We start from the raw sequence: 22,785 nt of genomic DNA, 5'->3' as shown, positions 1-22,785 counted from the left end.
TCTCCTTGCTCCAGCTGAAGGCCCCTCCCACCATCTCCAACGGACGCTCTGATGCCAGAGCAAAGAGGGAGCCAGCAACGACAGTCTCCATCTTGTCTCCTTGCTCCAGCTGAAGGCCCCTCCCACCATCTCCAACGGACGCTCTGATGCCAGAGCAGACAGGGAGCCAGCAAAGACAATCTCCATCTTGTCTCCTTGCTCTAGCTGAAGGCCCCTCCCACCATCTCCAACGGATGCTCTGATGCCAGAGCAGACAGGGAGCCAGCAAAGACAATCTCCATCTTGTCTCCTTGCTCCAGCTGAAGGCCCCTCCCACCATCTCCAACGGACGCTCTGATGCCAGAGCAAAGAGGGAGCCAGCAAAGACAGTCTCCATCTTGTCTCCTTGCTCCAGCTGAAGGCCCCTCCCACCATCTCCAACGGACGCTCTGATGCCAGAGCAAAGAGGGAGCCAGCAAAGACAGTCTCCATCTTGTCTCCTTGCTCCAGCTGAAGGCCCCTCCTACCACTAACATGCTTTGTGTGTGTGTGTGTGTGTTTGTGTATATATATATATGTGTGTATGTGTGTGTGTATACACATGCACACACACGCACACGCACACACATGAATATATATAATATTAATAATAATATTATGTTGTAATACAATGTAATAATAATTATAATTCACTATTATAATTGTATATTTATATTACATGCAATATTACTAATAATATTGCAATATAGTTGTATAATATAATATATTGTATGTATATATACTTGTAAACCGCCCTGAGTCCCTTTCGGAGTGAGAAGGGCGGTATATAAATGTCGCAAATAAATAAATAAATAAATAATAAGTAGATATGCATCAGCCAGGAATGTATTATGCCAGACCAGATAATGTTTTGCTAATACATTTCTTCCATTTAGACATCATATTTGTTTTACAAGTGTGTATGATTATTTGGTATTACAAAAATGTAAAAACCAGTTACATCTGTTTCTAAGAAAACAACTTATATAAAATACCTCCAACTCTAGCACTAAATAGCACAGAATCATCACTGCGTCCTGCCATGTGTGTAGAATCCATTAACATTTCCTGTAATTCTTTAAAATATGACCCATTGTGTCTTCCGCTTTAGCTGTAAGCATCCTGTGTATTTGGCTGTTTCTGTATTTCTGCTCCTAATATGAATTATTGTTCCATTCTCTAACTTCTTTTTATTTTAAAAGCTCCACACTTCATTTGAAAAGTACTCCCAGAGTAGCTTACAAAGATTAATAATACGTCAGTGTTTGTATTCAGTTTTGTACGCAAAAGACACAAAAGAAAAAAAGGGATTGGGAGGGAAGAGGGGGGGAAAAACAAACTCTTATTACATCTTCTCCACCAGTGGAAAATTTAAGGTGGTAGGTTAGTCTCTCTTGCTTGCTGTGATATTCTTATAAGGCAGAAGAAAGGTAAACCGCTTCCCTTTGCTGTTCAAAGGACCCTGAGTACTATCTTCTAGCTCTGCTGTCTGAGTTCTTAAAACCATCAAGTACAGTAGAGTCTCACTTATCCAACATAAACGGGCCGGCAGAATGTTGGATAAGTGAATATGTTGGATAATAAGGAGGCATTAAGGAAAAGCCTATTAAACATCAAATTAGGTTATGATTTTACAAATGAAGCACCAAAACATCATGTTAGACAACAAATTTGGCAGAAAAAGTAGTTCAATACGCAGTAATGTTATGTTGTAGTTACTGTATTTACGAATTTAGCACCAAAATATTACGATATATTGCAAACATTGACTACAAAAATGCGTTGGATAATCCAGAACGTTGGATAAGCGAGTGTTGGATAAGTGAGACTCTACTGTACATCCTTTCCCGCATCAGCTATACATGTTTTTGGTACATGGTCGAACATTCTACACCTTTCAGTATGGGGCATATCATAATTCTTCTTGTTGTTTAAGGAAAGTTTTAAGACTGGATTAAAGGACAAGCTTAAAATTTACTGAAGAAATCAATACTTATACTCATTCTTTCTTGAAAGCAATACCCTGCCCGCATTAAAATAATAAGAACTTCATCAGTATTTGTTACTTTCTTATCAAGTTGCTGTTCTGATTAATGTATATTATTATTATTATTATTATTATTATTATTATTATTATTATTCATTTCTATCCCGCTTTTTCCCATGGGTGGGATTCAAAGATGCATACAAAAGTTTAAAAACACAGATACATATCATCAATAAATAATCGACTAAAAACATCATATGCCAATTTAAAGAAAAAAAACCAATATGAACACCCCCATATACGGCAATTAATAACTTACAACAAATACCATTTTAAAATTTCCCTAACCTCAGACCACTGAGGTTATTTGTAAAAATCAATTATGCAGCTCCTAAGAAATTCCATATTTAAAAGCCATAATAGAAAAATATCAGGCAGAGGTCGATAATACTAGAGTACAATTCACACAGGGTCTTAAGGGAAGCTCCATGAATTCTTCTCCAGCCCTAAACTCTCCGCTCAGAAAAAAGGGAATGGGGTAACAAAAAATGAAGAAAGCAATGACCAGACCTCTGGAGGCTTCCAAGGGTCACAATTATTCGCTAAAATGAAATGTCCATCCTCTGCTCCATGCTTTATCCCCAAACAATGTTTCCAAAACTAGAATAGACCTTCTTGTGATTTCAGTTTTAGTCAGAAGCCAGAAGAGTGGGAGATAGAACCTTTGGGTCTTTCATAGCTGTCCATGGCTGCTTAAGGAACAGTTCCAAAATAATCCTAACAGATATCTCTCAGAACTGTATTTAATTTTAGAAGGATCAGAAAGCACTAAAATCCATCTAACCCCTTGAAGGTCTATCCTCCCTCTGGAACCTTTCTTCATTCATACCATTACAATATGGCTCAACAGGGGACTCGTGTTCTCTGCTCTACTGGCTTGATGGAATCTTTCTGTAGCATTGAAGTGATGAAGCACGTTGTCATCTGCCCTCCTTAGTCTATTGTTGCATGAATCTGATTAAATGGAAAATAAAATACACCGTGGGGGGCTATCACAACAGTTTTAAACCTACAAGAACCTGAATTCCTCTACAGTTGACCTAATTAGTTTTTGCAATAATCCAAAATTCTCTATAGGTGGAAATTAGAAATTGATATAAAGTGACTCCCAGGGTCGAGCTGGTGACTTCTATTGTTCTCCTTATTTTCTCTGTCTGCAGTGGGCTATGTCACCTTCTGGCTTCTCATCCAGTGGTTGTTGTTCATCTATATATATATAAAAGGGTAATGGAATCACTGCACCGGACAAAACAATTAAACTAAATACCCCACAACCTCGAAAATTGACAGCACAACCTCTCATCCACTCCTCTACGTTCATACAACCAAAAGAAAAGAAAAATAAAGTCCTAGCCACAGCAACGCGTGGCCGGGCACAGCTAGTTTAAAAATAAAATGAGCCCATTTTAAAAAGTGTTTCTGGAGAATAGGTCCGTAGTTACTACATTTGGAGTTGTCTTGCATTGGACATATCATGAGATGGCACAGCTCATTAAAAAAGACAAGTGGAAGTGGAAACCAATAGGAAAAGAAGAAAACTGCTATAAATAAATTCCGTCTGAGGAAGCTATGGCCCTGAATTTATAAGACCCGAGTCATTCAAATGGTTGCCATAAATTGAAGTTGATTTGATCACAGATAACAACAAGCCGAAAAATAAGATTTGAGTAGGACAAGCATTTTTTTATCAGAGGTAATCTCATAGAAGTTCTGATGAAAATCACACTGTTTAACAAAATTGGGAAAAAATATGTTCCTGGTTTTAAAGTGTTATATCACGTTTAATTGTGTAGCACTTACAGTACTTTGAAAGTAGCTGTTATACTCCAGAAACTTCATTTTTGTGGCTGCCACAAACTATGTTGAATTGGTTGAGACTCTCTGAGATGTTTATCACAAAGCTATAGCAAAACCTGCTGCAGGATGTTCCTCCCACAAAAACAAAGTTGTAGCAGTTTAATAAACTTTTCCTATGTTTTTAATGATAGACCCAATTAGGAAATGATATGTATAACCCATGAACAAACATTGTGTTACATAGTGTTATTCATTTCACAGTGCATTTTCTGGGAATCAGAACTGGGGCTGAAGCTAAATGAGTGGGCTCTGTGTCACCAAAACTAGTCAGCCAGCCCTACGTCTCTTCATGTGATTTGAAGATGCCAAAGAGATGAAGAAATCATTCCAATAGTTTTACTAATCCAGATCAGGAGAACTCAGTTTCCCTGCTCTCTGAGTTTCCTGTTTCTCTGTTCTGATGTAATATATGTTTACCAAATGGACTCATTCATTTGAAAATTACCTTTGAAGGATAACAGTGACTATTTTGACACATACTATATTTCAGAATTTAACCTTTTGCACAGAGGTGGGTGCATGAGAGAGAGAAATAAATGCTCAGCTAGAAGAAAACGGAACCCTCTTCCTTTTTCTTTCTAATCCATTTGGAATGTTGTATTTTCTGCTCTTCCACTTTCCTAGCAGCTTCAGACTGGGCAGCTATATGTAATCCATCATAAAGACAAATCATGTCATTGATTTATCCCTCTCTCCTTTTTACTATACATGCTTTAAAGATGAAGATGCTGGTTAAAACAACAATAGATACTTTTCTGTCTGTCTTGGGTTCCTTTCTAGCCTGTTTTTGTTACTAAAGTATAGGTATCATACTGTTTGCAAGCCATTGTGGGGTTTTCTTCCCTTTCCTACCAGCCTTCTCTCTTCTACTCAAGCTCTGTTGTGAGCGAGGATTGTTAGTTTATCCTCTATTAGGCCACAAAAGCAGAAGTCCCTATAGGGGTAGAATGACCTCTTTTAGAAGCAGATACAATGGTTTGCATTGTAAGGGCAGAGGAGGGAGTCGGTTATGCTCCATTTGCCATTTAATGCTGGCAAAAGCCTCTCTGGTGCAGAAGTGAGAAATACATTATTATTATTTTTAAACGTATCAAGATACTTTTTCTTTAGAGGTAATCTGTGGAAGTTGGATTTCAACCGTTTAGGGTTTTTTTTTAATTAACTGAATTGATTCGGGATCCTAGTCTAAGCATTATGTTGGATCAAACATAAATTAGTTATGTCTAGCTCCTATAAAATTAATGGGAATTAAAAAGACTGTAAACGTTTTATTCAGGCAAGCCTTTAAAACAGAAAGTTTTTAAACAAGAAACCAGGGGGTCCTGCCTTGGGCTAGGAAATTGATTTTTAATGTTTTTATTTATTTATTTGTCTTAATTGTATTTTAATTGGCATGTTTTAATACTTCTATAAGTTTAAACCCCATTTTAATATTTAGTTTTTGCATGTTTAAATTGTAATGTCTTTTAGATGTGAGTGAGCCACTTTGAGTCTCAACCGTGAAAAAAGTGGGGTAAGATTAAATACAACAACAATAATAGTAATAGCAATAATAATTTGAATTCTTTTTTTCAGTGCAACTGAGATCCAGTTTTCATTGATTGATTCAGTTTGGGTGACAAAAATTCAGCTTCATGAATGCACAATTGGCATTCTGTATCCATGGGTTCAACGAACCACAACATGAAAATAATCCCTCACACATTCCCCCCCCCCCCCAAATCCAATAATCAGATTTTATCATTTTACACAATGGGCAGCATTTTACTATGTTACTATATTTAAGTAATGGGATTTGAGCATCTGGGGATTTGGGTATCCATGAAAGGTTCTAACTTGCAGATACTAAGGACCCACTATACAAGTCTTACCTGTTCCCATGATCCAGTACAGTACTTAGCTGAATCTGAAGGAAAAACTCATACAGATAAAAGTGCAATTAGCTTGAAATATTCATGGTATTAATATGAAACAATTGGGAGAAGGTAGCATGCAGTTACGAGGGCTATCAGGAAAGTAAGGTTACCATTTTTAAAAAACAATACAAAGAATGAATATATTTTAATAAAACTTACGTGAATTATAGCATAGGTATTACATTATTATTTTTTAACATAATCACAATTCAGTTCAATACATTTTGTCATCCATGGAATGAGGTTTTTTGAAGCCTGTCTCATAGAATCTCCCTCCACCTTTTTCAGCCAGTTTATCACTTCGATTTTTACCTTCTCGTCGTCGGAAAAGTGTTTTCCACCCAGGTTTGACTTCATTTTGTTGGGATGTTTTACACCACACCTCTCACAGCCCCGATCTCACACCCAGTGACTATCATTTGTTCACTAAATTAAAATAACACCTGGGTGGAAAACAGTTTTTGGATGACGACGGGGTGAAAATCAAAGTGACGACGAACTGGCTGAAAAAGACTGAGAGAGATTCTATGACACAGGCATCAAAAACTCGTCCCACGGATGCATTGAACTCAATGGTAATTATGTGGAAAAATATTGTAATACTTATGCTATAATCCATGTAAGTTTTATTGAAATATATTCATTCTTTGTATATATATTTTTTTAAAAAATTGTAAACTTACTTTCCATATAACCCCTGTAGACATAAGATATACCACTGGAGTTAGAAAACTAATAAATAAGATATTGGAAAAACAGATAAATGTTATGCATAACTTTTTAACTGAGAATTCGAACAATAAGTAATGGCATTTAGGATGTAACATAAATGGTAAAAAAGGTATAATTTACCCAGCTTCCATAATTAAATAATCTTTTCCAAATAATGTCAAGCAGTTTCTTTAGGGCTGTAACCTTCTCTTCTTCACCTTCATCTTTGTTGTCTAACAGTTCAGCACATTATCTATTTTTGAAGCCAACGCAAAATAGCTGATTCAGTGGCTCCAATAGCCAGTGATTGCAACACAGGTTTTATAAACCAACACAAGCAGATAGATAACATACTGAATTACGGTCAAACTGGATTTGCACATGAAACTACAATTAATACATAACGTAAGCAAGAAGCACAGTACGCTATGACTGGCATCTTCTTTTGTGACTTATATCCTTTTATATGTGTAATAAGTTGCTTTTGGGACAGGACACGGGAGACTATTCTCTTGCCATTGTTCTTCATCTATAAACTTCCCACCGTTTGTAGCTGTGAAGTCCTAGGCAGGGCTGCCTCTCCTCCTTCTTACCAGTGGAAAGAAGAAATGGGGCAAGTTGATTCAGACTTTGAAGAAGTCCTAGAAAAAGGAAAAGATGGGCTTACTCGATTTGAGAGCACACCCTCATCTCTCCCAGTCCTCCAGCCACACTGGGATCAGGTGTGGCATTGTCTCCCCCACCCTCTCCTCTACCAGTTGCAACAGCAACAATTGGACTGCCCTAGGGCATAAAAGCTGCCATTTATTGAAAGAATATGGAATTGTATGTATGGAAACCTGGTGTTGTTTTCTCCTATGAGGAGATGGTTGTTTTCTAATCAGACCTTTGCGCAATTGGAAAAATTGTATTTTTTTTTAAAAAAAATTCATTGACATCAATCTCATTTTATTTACTCATGTTATATTATCCGTACTAAACTAAATGCAGCCACTTAGAGGTGTTAAAAAAGTAATGATGTGTTATACTCTCACATACGCATACACATTTCTACCTTGAGGTTTTGGCTCTGTAGTATTTAAAGAAGCTTTTTTGGACAGAGAGGCAGAAACAATAAGTGTTGATATGAAGAAAAAATGGTAACATATGAAATTGCTTTCCCAGCCTTACTTTTCTTTGTTCAATGTGCCTGCTTTGCATCTCTTGTTTTTCGGTCAGAATGTTTCTGGGTTTGGGGAAACTCCAAGTTTGAAACTCCAAGTGTGCAACTTTTTGCCAAAGTATAAGATAGGATTTACCCTAGTGATTATGTTTTAGCTTAGGAAAGTGCTGTTAATTGAAACCAAAAACTTTAGACACAGCAAGATTAACTTTAACAATGAGCTTTTCTATGTTGGGCTTGATTTCATAAGCCTTATTTTTTTTTCAAGCTTATGTTGTGATAATGATGAATTCTGAGGGCATGAGCAGGAATGGCAACTTCAGATTAATTATCCTTGGGACTGCAAGGAGTTTTTTGATAAAGGGTTTAAAATTGGACTTATCCTTGGCAGATGGTCTTCTTTAAAGGTCTGCGGTACAGTAGGGGAGACGTTTCTGTGTTCTGGAGAGCATGGCAAGCTGCCAAAGGAATTCTCTGCTGGAAAAGGAATGGCAAAGAGTTTGAGCAATTATTGATAAGTGTATGAGGGTGACCAGGAAGGTCAGAACTCGGTTTCTCCCACTGTGGCATCGTGCAGTGAATCTCACTGTAGTAGACAAAGCATGAAGAGAGAGGTCAAAGAAAATGTTTTTGGTATTCTTATACTATGGCAGTTGTAGTTTCACAGATAAGCTGTAGAGTTTGACGATAAATGTTTTCTGTTTAGTCCCTCAGTGGTCTACAGTTGGTATATTACTAGTATTCATTGATTAGGTGATAAAAAGAAGTGGGATAAAAATCATGTGCTCAAAGACCACCGTCTTTGTAGGAACACTATAAATGCATGTCTGTTGTCATAAAATTATCATACTGTGGACATTTTCAAAACAATAATTGTTTCACATTTTTAAAAATCTGTATTCTAGGAGTGTGGGCCTGATCCACTCAGCCAAATATTGTACATCATTACCTCTAGCACACTGGGTAGTACAGTACTTGCTTTGAGTAACTGCAGAAATTATATTGCATGGCTGAGTCTGAGAAGGTAGATATAGGTGATTGGATAAAGAAGATCATCTCTTAAGGGTTGGTTTGTGCAACATAAAAATGCAGTTCAAATAAATTGCACAGCTTGAATTGGATGTCCCTTAGGTGTATATCTTGGTACAAATTCCGCTGCCTGCTCTGATGGAAGCAATGTAAGTGAGGTGTTGTTTCTCTTAGAAATGTCCTGTGATAAAATAGTGTTGAAAAGTAATAAGGAAAGCATTCAAAGACAGCTGAAACATCAAATGATTGCACCTAAACTTTGGCAAACTTAAATCTGCAGACTTTCTGTTGAGTCTGCTCTTACCTGTAGAAAACAGTGTTGCAAGATACTGGAAATCCCCTTAACAGTCCTTGAAAAAACAGTGGTATAGTGTTGGAAATCATTTTTATCTCCACAGGGAGCCAGATTAGAAGACAGTCAAAAGTTCAATGGGGAAGAAAGTTTTCACCTCTATTTTATATTTGGCATGATATTACTGTACATATGGATAATACAAAAAAAGTTAGATATCCTAAAAATACTTTTACAGTATTTATTAATAAATAAGTACAGTATGATCCACTTATCCTTGGGGGATATGTTCCTGAACTTCTCATAGATATGTAACATGGTGGATAATATAATAAACCCTTTTATTTTCAATGGAATGAGCAGTAGAGGTATTGAAAACAGAGCATATGTTGACCAGGAGGTAAAATCATCAATACATGAAACACCATATATTGGTTCTGCAAATAAGGGAGACAGGGGGAGTGTGACCCTGCTGGTTCTCTTGGACATCTCAGCGGCTTTCGATACCATCGACCATGGTATCCTTCTGGGGAGGCTCGCCGGGATGGGACTCGGTGGCACAGTTCTGCTGTGGCTTCGGTCCTTCCTGGAGGGCCGTTCCCAGATGGTGAAGCTGGGGGAAACCTGCTCGGACCCCTGGCCATTGACCTGTGGGGTCCCGCAAGGGTCTATTCTATCCCCCATGCTATTTAACATCTACATGAAACCGCTGGGAGAGGTCATCCGGAGTTTTGGAGGGTGTTGCCATCTCTACGCAGATGACACGCAAATCCACTACTCGTTCCCATCTAACTCCAAGGAAGCCCCCCGGATGCTGAACCAGTGCCTGGCCGCTGTGGCGGACTGGATGAGGAGGAACAAGCTGAGGATCAATCCTGACAAGACAGAGGCCCTCCTGGTCAGTCGCTCGTCGGATCGGGGTATTGGGTGGCAACCTGTGCTGGACGGGGTTGCACTCCCCCTGAAGTCACAGGTCCGCAGTTTGGGGGTCCTCCTGGATTCAGCGTTGACGCTTGAGGCTCAGATGTCGGCGGTGGCCAGGAGGGCTTTTGCACAACTCAAACTTGTGCGCCAACTGCGACCATACCTCGTGAAGTCTGACTTGACTACGGTGGTGCATGCCTTAGTTACCTCTAGACTGGACTACTGTAATGCGCTCCACGTGGGGCTTCCCTTGAAGACGGCTCGGAAATTACAACTGGTCCAACTCTCGGCTGCCAGATTAATAACCGGGGTTAATTACAGGGAGAGATCTACTCCCCTGTTTAAGGAGCTCCACTGGCTACCGTTCATTTTCCGATCCCAATTCAAGGTGCAGACCATCATATATAAAGCCCTAAACGGTTTGGGACCCACCTACCTTCGTGACCGTATCTCCTACCATAAACCTGCCCGATCTCTGCGATCGTCAGGGGAGGCCCTCCTGTCGCCACTGCCTTTATCCCAGACCCGCCTTGTAGGAACAAGGGAGAGGGCCTTTTCTGCTGTGGCCCCCCGTTTGTGGAACTCATTGCCCATTGAAATCAGGCAAGCCTCCACTCTTTCAGACTTTAGGAAAGATCTAAAAACATGGCTCTTCCGATGTGCTTTCGGAGAGTAACTGTTACACGCTTTTTTGTTACGCCCCCCATTATTTATCCTCTAGACTGTCTGCTATCTTTTCCCTAGTTCCCTGAGGTTTTATTCTTATCCTTTTCTCACCCCGAGTTTTAACTGAGTATTCATGCGGCCCGCCCTGTTATATTGCTTTTTGGATTTTGTGTTGTACTGTATATGATCCTTTATTGTATTGTTGTAATTGTATTATGATATGTTGTTTTTATATTTTGTTATATTGTATTTTTCCCGGGCATGGCCCCATGTAAGCCGCCCCGAGTCCCCATTGGGGAGATGGTGGCGGGGTATAAATAAAGTATTATTATTATTATTATTATTATTATTATTATATTGTTTAATAAAGGTAAATAATTCTACCAGGAATATAAATTAAGAAAAAATCACAGTATGTCCCCACTGATTTTACTTTCTCACATGTATGCCATATTAAATTGCTCACTTTTATACCCTAAGAGAGACACAACAGATGGAAAAATATCAACCATTTTATGAGTTGGAAAGGAATAGTACATTGTACATTGGTCAATTCCTCATAGAAGAAGACCCCACTTCTGTATTTAATTGTTCAACAATTCATGCTAAAGTGGGAGAGAGCCAAAAGATTGAGTCCTAATAAATCAATGTGGTACTCCAAATCAGGACTAAAAGGTGACAGTTCTTATAAATTCTGTTGACTCAGAGGTTCTGCTGGTATATATGCCTTTTCATCTGTCGCAATCAGGAAGACTGAAAGAGAAGAAGGATTAGGATTTGGGGAAATGCAGTATACTGCTTTGTTGTTAGGCCACTTGATCTGTTTTCCATATCATGTGTGACTTTAGTTGGGCGTAGAGAAAAAGCAGAAATTTTGGAGCCTGCTGGGAAGTTAAAGAACAAGAATTAGAAAAGTGTTGGAGAAAATAGGAAGGGGAAATGAGTCCTTTTGGGGGATGAAATAGTTGGCATGGGGAGTGATTTATTTTCTTAGCCCTTAAGCAAAAATGGCTCTTACAGAACATCAGCCCCCATTAAGCTTGAAAAGCTGGTGTTGCTTTCACCAGCACCTAGTGATGTGCAAGTCAGAATATACTATGACTATTGTTTTTATTCTGGTATTTGTTATATATTATTACATTGTACAATATGTTTACGAGATCTTCAGTGAACCCCTTTTGTAATTCTTTAGATATTGTTGCTCACATAGTGCAATCCCTTAGTTATTGTCGCTCACATACACATCCTCCTTTTCCTACTTTCTTTACTCTGCCCTCTCCTGCTCCCATTCCATTTTCTGTCCACCTGTGCTTTAGTGGGTTACATGTGGTATCATGTTTGGTTAAGATAGTACTATTAATTTGGAGCCAGAAAATTATTCCACTAAATATTTGCTCTTATATTTACTCAGAAGTAAATTCCATTAACAGCTTTTGTTATCGTTTTCTTCACACAGAACTAGGCATTTGAACCTTTACGTGAAAATTTTATCTCATCTCACCCATTTCCATCTCTCTCAGCTTCTTTCTCTCTTCCTTCCCATTCTGATCATATTCACCTACCTCTTTGATGGATCACATACTTTGAGGGGTTTGATAAGGTTGTAATTGTGAGCTGAAACATCCAGTAATTACATTCATCCTTGATGATGCCAGTATGTTTCTACCGTCAATGTGGACAATCTCCATGTCATTTGTGTCAGTTGTCTGATCTGTTACAAAACTAGTATTTTAAATACTTAATTAATTAAGTGTAATTTAACCAGTTAACAGTGACGATTTTTAGTGTTCATGGCCATGGTTATTTCTACAATTACTAATATTAAATATTATCAAATCAAATTCCAAACCTAATTCCAACTTCTGTTATGGTTTGTCATTTCAGACCTCATATAGTTACAGCGTGTAATTTTCATCTTTCCTTCATACTTACTTTCAGATTATGATTCACACAAAGGGGCCTAAATACTTGCAAGGCCCCAGATCCATCTGATCTTGGAAGCTAAGCAGGGTCAGTCCTGGTTAGTAGATTGGATGGGAGACCACCGATAAATGCTAGGTGTTATAAGTTATATTTCAGAGGACCGAACTGGCAAAACTATCTCTGCCTATTCCTTTTCTACGAAAAGTCTATGAAATTCATGGGATTAACAGGCAACATGTCCTAATGTCTTATGCTTTTCATGAAAATAAGGGCTGTGTAAAAGGTTTTACTGGTGCTTGTTCAAATGATAGCCATTCCCTGTGATTTCACTTCTCAAAAGTAGAACATTAAACATACTTACTCGTGTTGCTGTTTATTTCCTATCACAGCTGTTTCCTCTTATGTGATTTAATTTTCAATCCACCAAGAGACTAATAATCCCACCTATGCAGATTATGAAGAGGGCCGGTTGCTTTCAGTGTAGAAAATAGTTTTAATTCCTATTCATGCTGGCCATTTCTTTACACTCATCTGGCACCCACCAATGCAGCTTTCCAAAAAAACCTTTTTACAGGTCAAAAATATGGAAACATTTGATTTGAAAGAATGATAAATTAGGATCGAATTTCCTTTTTAAAAAACGTATTATTTGATGAATGCCTCAAAATGGAAACTATTTTTTTATTTACTCTATTTCTTTATTTCTCCTTGTGGAGACTCAAGACGACTAACAATCCCACACTTTTGTCATAGTTTAAAAAGCTCAATACAATTTTTAAAAAACACCAATTAAATAATATGGTGTGGATTTAGGTAATAAACATTAAAATATTATATTGCATTTAAAACTCAATCCGCCTGAATCCCCCTTCTTGCTTCCCCAGCAGCACACCAATTTTCAACTACCTCGTGTTGCAATATTTACTCATTGCACTTTGCCTAGTTTGTTTTTATTCTTTTTACTTGGGTGCCAAATCCATGTTTTAATATGTTTTTAATATGATTATTATTTCATTTTTGTTATGTTTAAAGTGTTGGATTTTAATAGTTGTGTCTGTACTTTGATGTGTTATATGTTTTGTTGTTTTATCCGGGCTTGGCCCCATGTGAACCACCCTGAGTCCCTTCGGGGAGCTGGAGACGGGGTATAAAAATAAAGTATTATTATTATTATTATTATTATTATTATTATTATTATTATTATTATTAAATGCCTAATGACAGAAGAAAGTCTTGACCTGCTTGTGGAAGGCCGGCAGGAATGGGCTCACCCTGGTCTCTTTTAGGAGGGAGTTCCATAGTCTGGGAGTAGCCACCAAAAATACCCCCTCCTGTGTCCCCACCAAACTCACCAAACAGGTAGTAGGACAGAGAGAAGCCCCTCCCCAGTAAATTGTTAGAACCCTTATAGGTTCGTAGAAAGAGATACTGTCCTGATAACCTGGTTCGGAGCCACATAGAGCTTTGTAGGTCAAAACCAAGACTTCGGATTGTGGTCAGAAACGTGTTGGCAGTGGAGCTGTTGCAACAGTAGAGTTGTACGATACCTGTAGCCAGCCTCAGTTAGCAGCCTGGCTGCTACTCTTTGGATCAACTGAAGTTCCTGAGCACTTTTCCTGAGCAAGGAAGTGCAGGAGGACCAGAACCAGTCACCCCGTCCCATATAAGTATGTGTATTAAATGCAGTTTGAAGGGCCTAGAGATATTAATGGTATTTACACTTCCTACTCCCCTAACCCCCATTAAAATAGAGGGACAACTGCTATAAAAGGCCAATAGAATGCAGAGGGGTTGAAAACTACATGAACTTCATTATTGACAAATTGTGATGAGTATGACATTAATGATAGTTTCTTGGAAGACAGGATGTTATTGGGCATGTATGCTTGAAGACCATATTCTTTAAAATGGCAAATAAAACATTACTGCTTCCTGTTACCACAGCATACTTGACTAATAGATGGACAAAAAAGCGTTTTTCCTCCAGTAACTGTTTCTTCATTCTACATTCATTGTCTTTTTACAATTAGCAGATTGTAATATAGCCTTGTAAATATGATGTAAATACTTCAGTGTGTAACAGTTGCTTTACTATAAATGATAATCAGTACAGTCGTATAGTCAGCACTTGGCTTTTGGGGACCATAAGTACTTGGCCTTTTACAAGGCTATTAACTAGACAGTTAGTCAGCTGATTGTTAACAGTTTGCCCAGTACTGCATAGTAGTTGCTTCACTCGCATTGCTCATGCTGCCTTAGAAAGGGAGTGCAGTTTTGTTCGTGTCTGAGTTGCATTAAGAAGGCGTCTCACATTAGTCACTGGCTGTGAATGTTAATCATGCCAAAGCAATAATTTACAGCATTGTTGTAGCACTCTGGTGCTCATAAAATACACTGAGTAACCCTCTGCTACCCAAGGGATATGGCTCTCTTTCCTTGCAATTGGATACCCAGCCTCAATGCATAATAGTTAGGCTTATGAAATAGTGCATTTTTAAAAAAGAGAAAATGAGCAGCTGTGTGATAAAATAGCAAGCTCAAAAGCAGATTTATCAATTACCTCTCTCTTTCTCTCTCCCTCTCTCTTTCTGACAGAAGGTGTATGCGAAATATGGCTCACCAGCGAAGACACTGGAGCTTATGGACGAGACATTGGGACAGACCTCCCGACTCTCCTCTGGAAGCTGGTCGACGTCATCCCTGAGGGAGCAATGTTGAGACTTGGCATGACAAACCCTCCGTATATTTTAGAGCACCTAGAAGTACGTTCAAAAGGACAATCATAGTAGTGACTAAACTTGCCCTTGTTACATCCTCTGTGAGTTAAAGACTTCTAATTATGTGTTATCTGTCATCAAAACTGGAAATATTTTGCTCATAAATTCACTTCATAATGTCTGAGGGCGGATGAAATCAGTAGTCGTGTCTTCTGTTTGGAAAAGTGAAAGAAAACAGTAACAAAATATACAAAAATGAAATGGGAAAAAAGAAATGAAAATGCAAATTTTGAATGTGGTACTTTATCAGAATAGTCATTGATGATTAAATTATCAAGGTAGTATGAACTACAAAGCATAAATGAAATAAGATACGTTTTTCTTCATCTGGTATACAAAAATATGTTTTTGTTGCCTAGACCTGTAACGTAACCAGGATCCACAGAGTAAGTAAAGTGCTGTTGCTCCTATTCATCCCTCAGGACCATGGCAGGTACCCCCATCCCCAAGGACCGCAATGGCAGAACCCATCCCCCCCCCCCCCAAAATTCATTTTTTCCACTTTTGTGGACATGAGCTATGCCCCTACCCTCTACACAGTGGAGGGATGACTGTCATTGTTAGCTTCCTTTACTTATATGAGTAGAAGGAATGCAGGTATAGTTTCTGTTGCTTTAGTAAAAGTAAAGTTTTCCCCTGACGATAAGTCCAGTCATGACCGACTCTGGGGGTTGGTGCTCATCTCCATTTCTAAGCCGAAGAGCCAGCGTTGTCCATAGACATCTCCAAGGTCATGTGGCCGGCATGACTGCATGGAGCGCCGTTACCTTCCTGCCGGAGCGGTACCTATTGATCTACTCACATTGGTTGGCAAGAGCTGGAGCTAACAGCGGCCGCTCACGCCACTCCCGGGGTTTGAACCTGGGACCTTTTGGTCTCCAGCTCAGTGCTTTAACGCACTTCGCCACATCATAATTGGTTAATTAACCAATGACATTTTAGATTAAGGAATGAGGATTCAAGCCCAAGGAGATCCTAAATCACTCTCTCTTTCCCTCTTTGAAAGTTGTCTGGAATCCTTTTTCTTTTCTTTTTCTTTTAAACAGAGAAATACATTTGGATTTTAGTTTATGAAATAGCCTTCCGTCATTTCTTGCTTATCTTTTAGAGGACATGCTTATTCATTCCTCTGAGCTCTTTAATATTATTTCTTGATCATCTAAGCCTTAAATAGTTTCTAAGGCATCTGGCACAAAGTAAGGGTTCCTATTAAATTTTTTCTTGTTCATATCTTTAAGATGTCTGTTCAGTCACACTCTGCATTGTCAGGAGTTAAAGAGGCTAGTTGGGATACTGAAATCTGAATGCTGCCTTTTAGCAATATCTCTCTGTTGTAATTAAAGATACCAGTAAAACAATGTGATAAGTTGACACTTCTAGGTTCAATTGATTCAATAGTTCGATTCTTTTTGAGATTTTGTGTATGTGTGTGTGTCAGGAGCAACTTGAGAAACTGCAAGTTGCTTCTGGTGTGAGAGAATTAGTTGTCTGCAAGGACGTTGCCCAGGGGACGCCAAGATGTTTTTCTCTCATGTTTCATTCTGGTTGGTGGTATCAATTGGAATTGGCCTTTCAAATTTGTAGAAGTAAGATAATATGTCATTAACACGTGTTCCAGCTTTGGGCTGCCTGTACCACTGCTGTCAGAATTTTAAAATATGGAGGACTATATTGTACATTTGGTATGCAGGAGGCTGTGACTGCGTTGTGTTTTTGATTCCTGTCAGAAACCCATCTCTTCTTCAGATCTTCCTGAATTGAATTAGCCACTGAGCATGAGAACTAATGTTTAACTTGATTAATTAATAACTTCAATTAATTGTTTAATTGATTGTTTAATATATGTGTTATAATCTTGTATAGGTTTTAGTTTTTGGTTTTTAATGTTATATGCTGTTTCAAAAGCTGCATTGAGCTGTATTATATGGGACTACACTGACAATATAATGTTGTTCCAAGTATCATTAGATATGACTATTGATTAAATAAATGAAAATCATACATTGAAATTTAACCTAATATATCTTGATAGACTGGGATTTGAACAGTTGTGTAACTATCAAAAAAGCCTAGATTTCCTTAAAGCACAGTACTACCCACAGTTTAACTGCATCCAACAAAATATGTCTTGTTTAGAACCTTTCTAGGTCCTCCAGGCAATTCTATTGTATGGTTTCATCAAAAAAATTACCATAAAGTCACGCTGTAGGACCTAGTGAATCCCTAGAGAGAATATCTCTCTAGGAATTTTCTAGGCCCCCCAATAACTGCCAGTCAAAGTCATTCTTTTCAAAAGAGTTCGCTGTTACACACAGATTTCTGTTTCCATGCCAAACTCAGGAACATGTCTCCCATGAATTTGGGGGTCATATTATATAAGAACGTTAGTGTACCTTAAAACAGATTTGGCTCTGAATACTGCTCATTTCACTGCTGCTGCTTCAGAAGTTCCTTCATATCAAACTTTAAAATGTTTTCATCATTTTTAGACTATATCGCACCTTGTGTTTAAAGGTGGTGGTGTATATGTACATCTTGATTTTTAAAAGGCCATTCACACTGAGCAATTCCTTTTTAAATGCTTAATTTCACATCATGAGATGCATAGTCTTCCGTGTCACCTGTCAAAATGAATCTAGTTCAAACTCTGCCATATGCCATCTGTGAGTTTTACCTTCATTATTAATTCAGAATGTTTCAGTGATATATCAGCCACTGAGAAGATCCTGTGTGGTGTGTGTGTTTTCCTTTGAATGTGCATGAATGCCAAGGGTGCTGCAAGTTACAATAGAATTTCTTTGCTCTTTCTCTTTGATTCTTCATGTCAACTCAGCATTTGTGTTCAGTAGTCTCATTTAAGCTGATACTCTACAGATGGCTTCCCCAGACATGCCCTGACATGGCAGCTAGAAATGTATTATAGTACTACAGTTAATCTCCTCTCCTCTCTTTCTTTGTTCTCTCACATACTAAGTATTTTAATATTCTGTGCTGGGAAGTTGTGTGGAAGAGGTGAAATGTATTTAGCAAGCGGTATAAACATTTTTCCTGATGTTAACAGACTTGCCATCTTTGCAGAGTGTGTTAAATGCATGTCATTGCTATTTTCTTTCTGTGCTGTCAGCTAACATTTAACATTCTCTTTCATTCCATGCAAAGGAAGTCTGCTTTCACTTTTTACCTCTCCATCAAGTAAAGTCCTGAAACCGTGTGCTCAGAGATGCCAAACAATATAGCACTTAGAATCTCTGTGCATGAGAGATGAGGGAGAATTTCTTTTTAACCACCCTCTCATATCAAAAACATGTTATCTTTATACCATATTGTTTTACCTGTTTTTCGTATGGGAAAGCATATCCACTATCTGCTACCCAAAGTGGAATAGTAGCTGAAGAATGTGTACCACTTCATTTATTAGTTAATTGCTTTGATAGTCATCTTTGCTCCGCTTATATCAAAATCCACAATGGCACATGGATTTCTCTCCACTTCATTCTTATAATAGCTTAAGTTGAGGGAGAACGATTAGCCCACATCATCTGAAGAATCTCATAATTAGTGCCGTTACCACCTAGACCTCATAAGCCCCAGTCCCACATCTTCTCTGTTGTGACGCATTGATTTCTGATCTGAATACATAATTGAATTGTTCAATCCTAAGGCTTGGAAGAGATCACATCATGTTTTATGTTGTGTTCAGGGATACACAATGTCTTACTTTTTTTAATGAATCCAAATTATGAAGATTTCCACCCTTCAGCCCATGCTTAACTCTTCTCTCTTATATAGCTCAGGTGTCCAATTTCTCTTCTGCTTTCTGCACCACACTAGCTCCCAATATAATATAGAACCAGGACTTTGAACCCTCCTAGCTCTACAACCTAGTCAATGAACTATATCTCTGACAGAAATCAGATGTGTATTTATGTTTGTAGTGACCAAAGAAGGTGCTAAGAAGAGACAAAATAACCGCCATGGAAATATCTAGACATGGTGGAATATGGTGTCTTATTGCTCTTCATGATAACCTATTTCTTAAGATTGTTAATTGTCACTTAAGTCTTATCATTCTACCCAGGTCATGACTAATTCCTATATTTGCCACTCATTTGATGGATTCTGTTCATATTCTATTACACCTTCCTAATTTTCCTCACACTCATGGTCAGTTCCAGAGGTGCACCTCCATTGTGTTTTTTACAGTTGTAAGTGACAAGATTTATTTACGGACTGGGGTTATTGTTCACATCCATTCTTTCTAGTCAACATACCAGTTTGTTAATTTCAACATAAAAGCAAATGAATAGAAACCATTTATATAGCACCAGCTAATGAGTATGTAAAAGCTATCATGGTGTAGTAATTTGCATGTTGGATGGGAGTTCTCAGATCAAACTTGAGCAAGTCATACTATCTCAGGTTTCAGAGGAAGGCAAAGCAGGTCTTCTCTCACTCAGTCTTGCCCTCTCCCCCCAAAATCACCCTATGATAGATTAGTCTTAAATTGGTGTTGACTTGAAGGCACACGGCATCAACACGTGTGCATTGTTGCTTAATTGTAAGGAGGGGTTTAGGGCTGTCAGTCGCTTGGCATCTTCCATGGTATTCTCCCATATAAAAGTGGAGCACCTTGTATGGTAAGCCATTTGTGGTGAGATAGGTGGGATTCCTTTCTCAGTTCTGATCAAAGTCAATTTTACTACCTACATTTTCTGCTGAAATTGATTCTCAGAATGGTCTACAACCATTTATATCCACACCAAGTGTTTTATTTAATTCTCAGTGTTCATTGAGGGATTTGAATTTAGACTCTTCCACTCTCAAATTTTGTGCTCAGTGTCAAGTCTTCTGACAGTCATTTGTACATGCCATCTGCCTATAGCGAATCTGTGTAGCTGAAGCTAATTTTGTTCATGGATTAGTAGCAGCAGGGGGATCAGCATTAATTGAGTCTTCAATCGTTTCTAGTTGCATATCTAAGCACCATTGGAAAATACACTTTTACAAATAATACAATTTTATCCTTTTGCAAGACTGAAGTACCAGTCTTCATCACTTCTGTTGGCTGAAGGCGTAAGAATGAAGATAAGGCTATTAATATAGAAAATATGGATACCTTACATAATTAACTGTCTTCTCAGGTTTTCTTTTAATATTTGTACATTAATTAATAACCAAATGAGATATCACTATCTAAAGTATTTATATTCTGATGGATAATTAAAGTTCTCTCAGCCACCACCTCTGCTGTTACAAATCTGTCATTTGACTTGAATGCAGAAAATCCTTTGTGTTTCTTGACAGATGATCAAACACATTTTCAGCTGTGTGGCATTATCTGAATAATCTTCAGTAACAAAATGTGAAATATTACGTTGTTGTTATTTGATTGTTGAGACTTGTATTTTGGATATGATCTTGAAATTAGAGAATGAGAATATAAAAATATCATAGTAAAACATTTGACATACCTTTATAAACATTTATCTAAGAGGATGATTTTTGGGGAAAGTTATTCAGTTACCATGTATAGTTGTGCATGCGTTGTCCTCGTGTATAAGTCAAGGGCAGATTCATGGGCTAAAATTACAGATTTTGGTATCACTCATGGATAAGAGGAGGGTCATTCCACAGAGAGGGGAAAGTGCCAGTACCACTTCAGGTCCAGTCTCTGACCACTACCATCACAATTTTCCTGCCCAGGCATGTAAAAAGGCCTTTTGCCAGTGGCATCAGTAGGTGAATACGGACTGCACTGGGTGACACCTTCAGAGAAAGTGACATCAGAATGACTGCTTCCATACTGTGTGGCACACATTGTATCACCCTCAATGACCTTCTTCCATAGCATAGCTGGAGGCCCATGGGTGTGACACCAATCTTAGTGACACCATTCCCTTTCACCAGTCTAGTCCCTTTTTATATAAGAGTTATTACTCTACCTTAACTTTCTCAGAGTTGAATAATGAAAGATAATAGCTTAATCCATCTTGGGAGCACCTCAAGGAAGGATCACCTCCTCTACTCTCTGTGTCATAGTGAGCAAGCACCAAAGAGCTGCCACTGCTATCCCCACCCACCCTAGGTTAATATTTTATCAACTCATGGATAAATCAACACATATTTTTGAGTTGATTTTGATGCCTTTCTTTTTTCAAAAAACGTATGAACAAGTATAGATAGTAATCTAGGATATTTTCTGATTGCAAGGGAATTCCAGTGTATTGCATATATTCAATTTTCCAAGTGTTTGGTGCAGGAAAAAATGTGACCGTATGAGGTGGAACGTTTGTTTTAAGAAGCTGTCAACCCTCCACTTTTGCAATAATAATAATGCAATAATAATAGTAATGGCAGCCAGATGAAACTTGGGATATTGCTTGAAGTCTTTCAAGTGACAGTTTTGTAAAATAAGCATGTTGTATTTGTTGTAAAGTTATTATTGTGTAGTTAAAAGTCAGTCCAGAATACAGAAACATCCTCGTATATTTCCTTTTTATTTTATATATAAAAATGCATTTGGCACTCCAGCATAGTCTCACAATGTGTGTATAATATTGTTAGTTTTAATATGTGTGGCATTTATGAGTTTTCTATGTGCTATTGATGCATGGAGACTATGGTACAACTATCATGATGTAATAATATATCATTATTTTCATATCTTAGGAAATGGCAAAAATTCTCAACCATCCAAGAGTCTATGCTTTTCTTCATGTACCAGTTCAATCTGCCTCTGATAGTGTACTCATGGACATGAAGAGAGAATATTGTGTGTCAGACTTCAGAAGGGTGGTGGATTTCCTTAAAGAAAAGTGAGTATAATATTTAACTATATATCGAAAGCATTTCCCCCTATAATATCTTTCATTTTACCTGCAGTTACTTGCCATTTCATAATTAAGGTAGACAGGGAATCATCTTTCTGCATTTCAAGCTTTGTACCCCAGAATTGCTTTGATGTGGTTTGTTCAATGGGTTCCTAATGTGTTTCAAATTACTTTTATGCCTGAATAGCTATAAATAGAATGTTTGGAATGTCCTTCATTGAAATCTTCTTTAATGGATCTTTTCAGGATAGTTGACACTGCATGCAAAAAAGGTACAGGCTGCAACAACATAAAACTGTATCGTATTATGTAAAGTTGCCTTGTGTAAGGGATAGGCTGGCTTTTGTGTCTCAATCCAGGACTTTACTTTAGCAAATTATGGCTATTTATGGCTGTCCTTCAAGTTCATTTTCCATAGCGGTATGAATTATTTTGACTATTTAAAATCAATTTAAAAATATGTTCTGTTGGCTCTGATTTGCACAGAGACTTCTTTATCTATTGGCAGGAACCAACATTAATTAGCTTAGGGAATGAACAGTTCAATTGTGTATTGAGAACTGTGGGCAGACTATTCACTCAAATTTGCACCGATTGACCCTAAGTGGAATGTCTCATTTATTTTAATAGGCT

At 38.0% G+C, this 22,785-nt stretch overlaps 1 protein-coding gene across 2 annotated transcripts in view; it reads left to right on the top strand.

Moving 5' to 3' along the window:
• cdkal1 (CDK5 regulatory subunit associated protein 1 like 1) overlaps positions 1-22,785 on the top strand; it is a 323,608-nt gene that overhangs the window by 210,768 nt on the left and 90,055 nt on the right. For both annotated transcript variants that reach the window (XM_062980661.1, XM_062980662.1), the window contains exons 9-10: positions 15,141-15,307; positions 21,992-22,137. In XM_062980661.1, the coding sequence (XP_062836731.1) occupies positions 15,141-15,307; positions 21,992-22,137 (313 nt within the window). The remainder of the gene's footprint in view (positions 1-15,140; positions 15,308-21,991; positions 22,138-22,785) is intronic.

The sequence above is a fragment of the Anolis carolinensis genome, chromosome 4 (genome assembly GCF_035594765.1).
Source record: "Anolis carolinensis isolate JA03-04 chromosome 4, rAnoCar3.1.pri, whole genome shotgun sequence".
In the NCBI taxonomy this organism is placed as follows: Eukaryota; Metazoa; Chordata; class Lepidosauria; order Squamata; family Dactyloidae; genus Anolis; species Anolis carolinensis.
The sequence above is the reverse complement of the archived record's forward strand: the minus strand, read 5'-3'. Positions and strand labels throughout refer to the sequence as shown.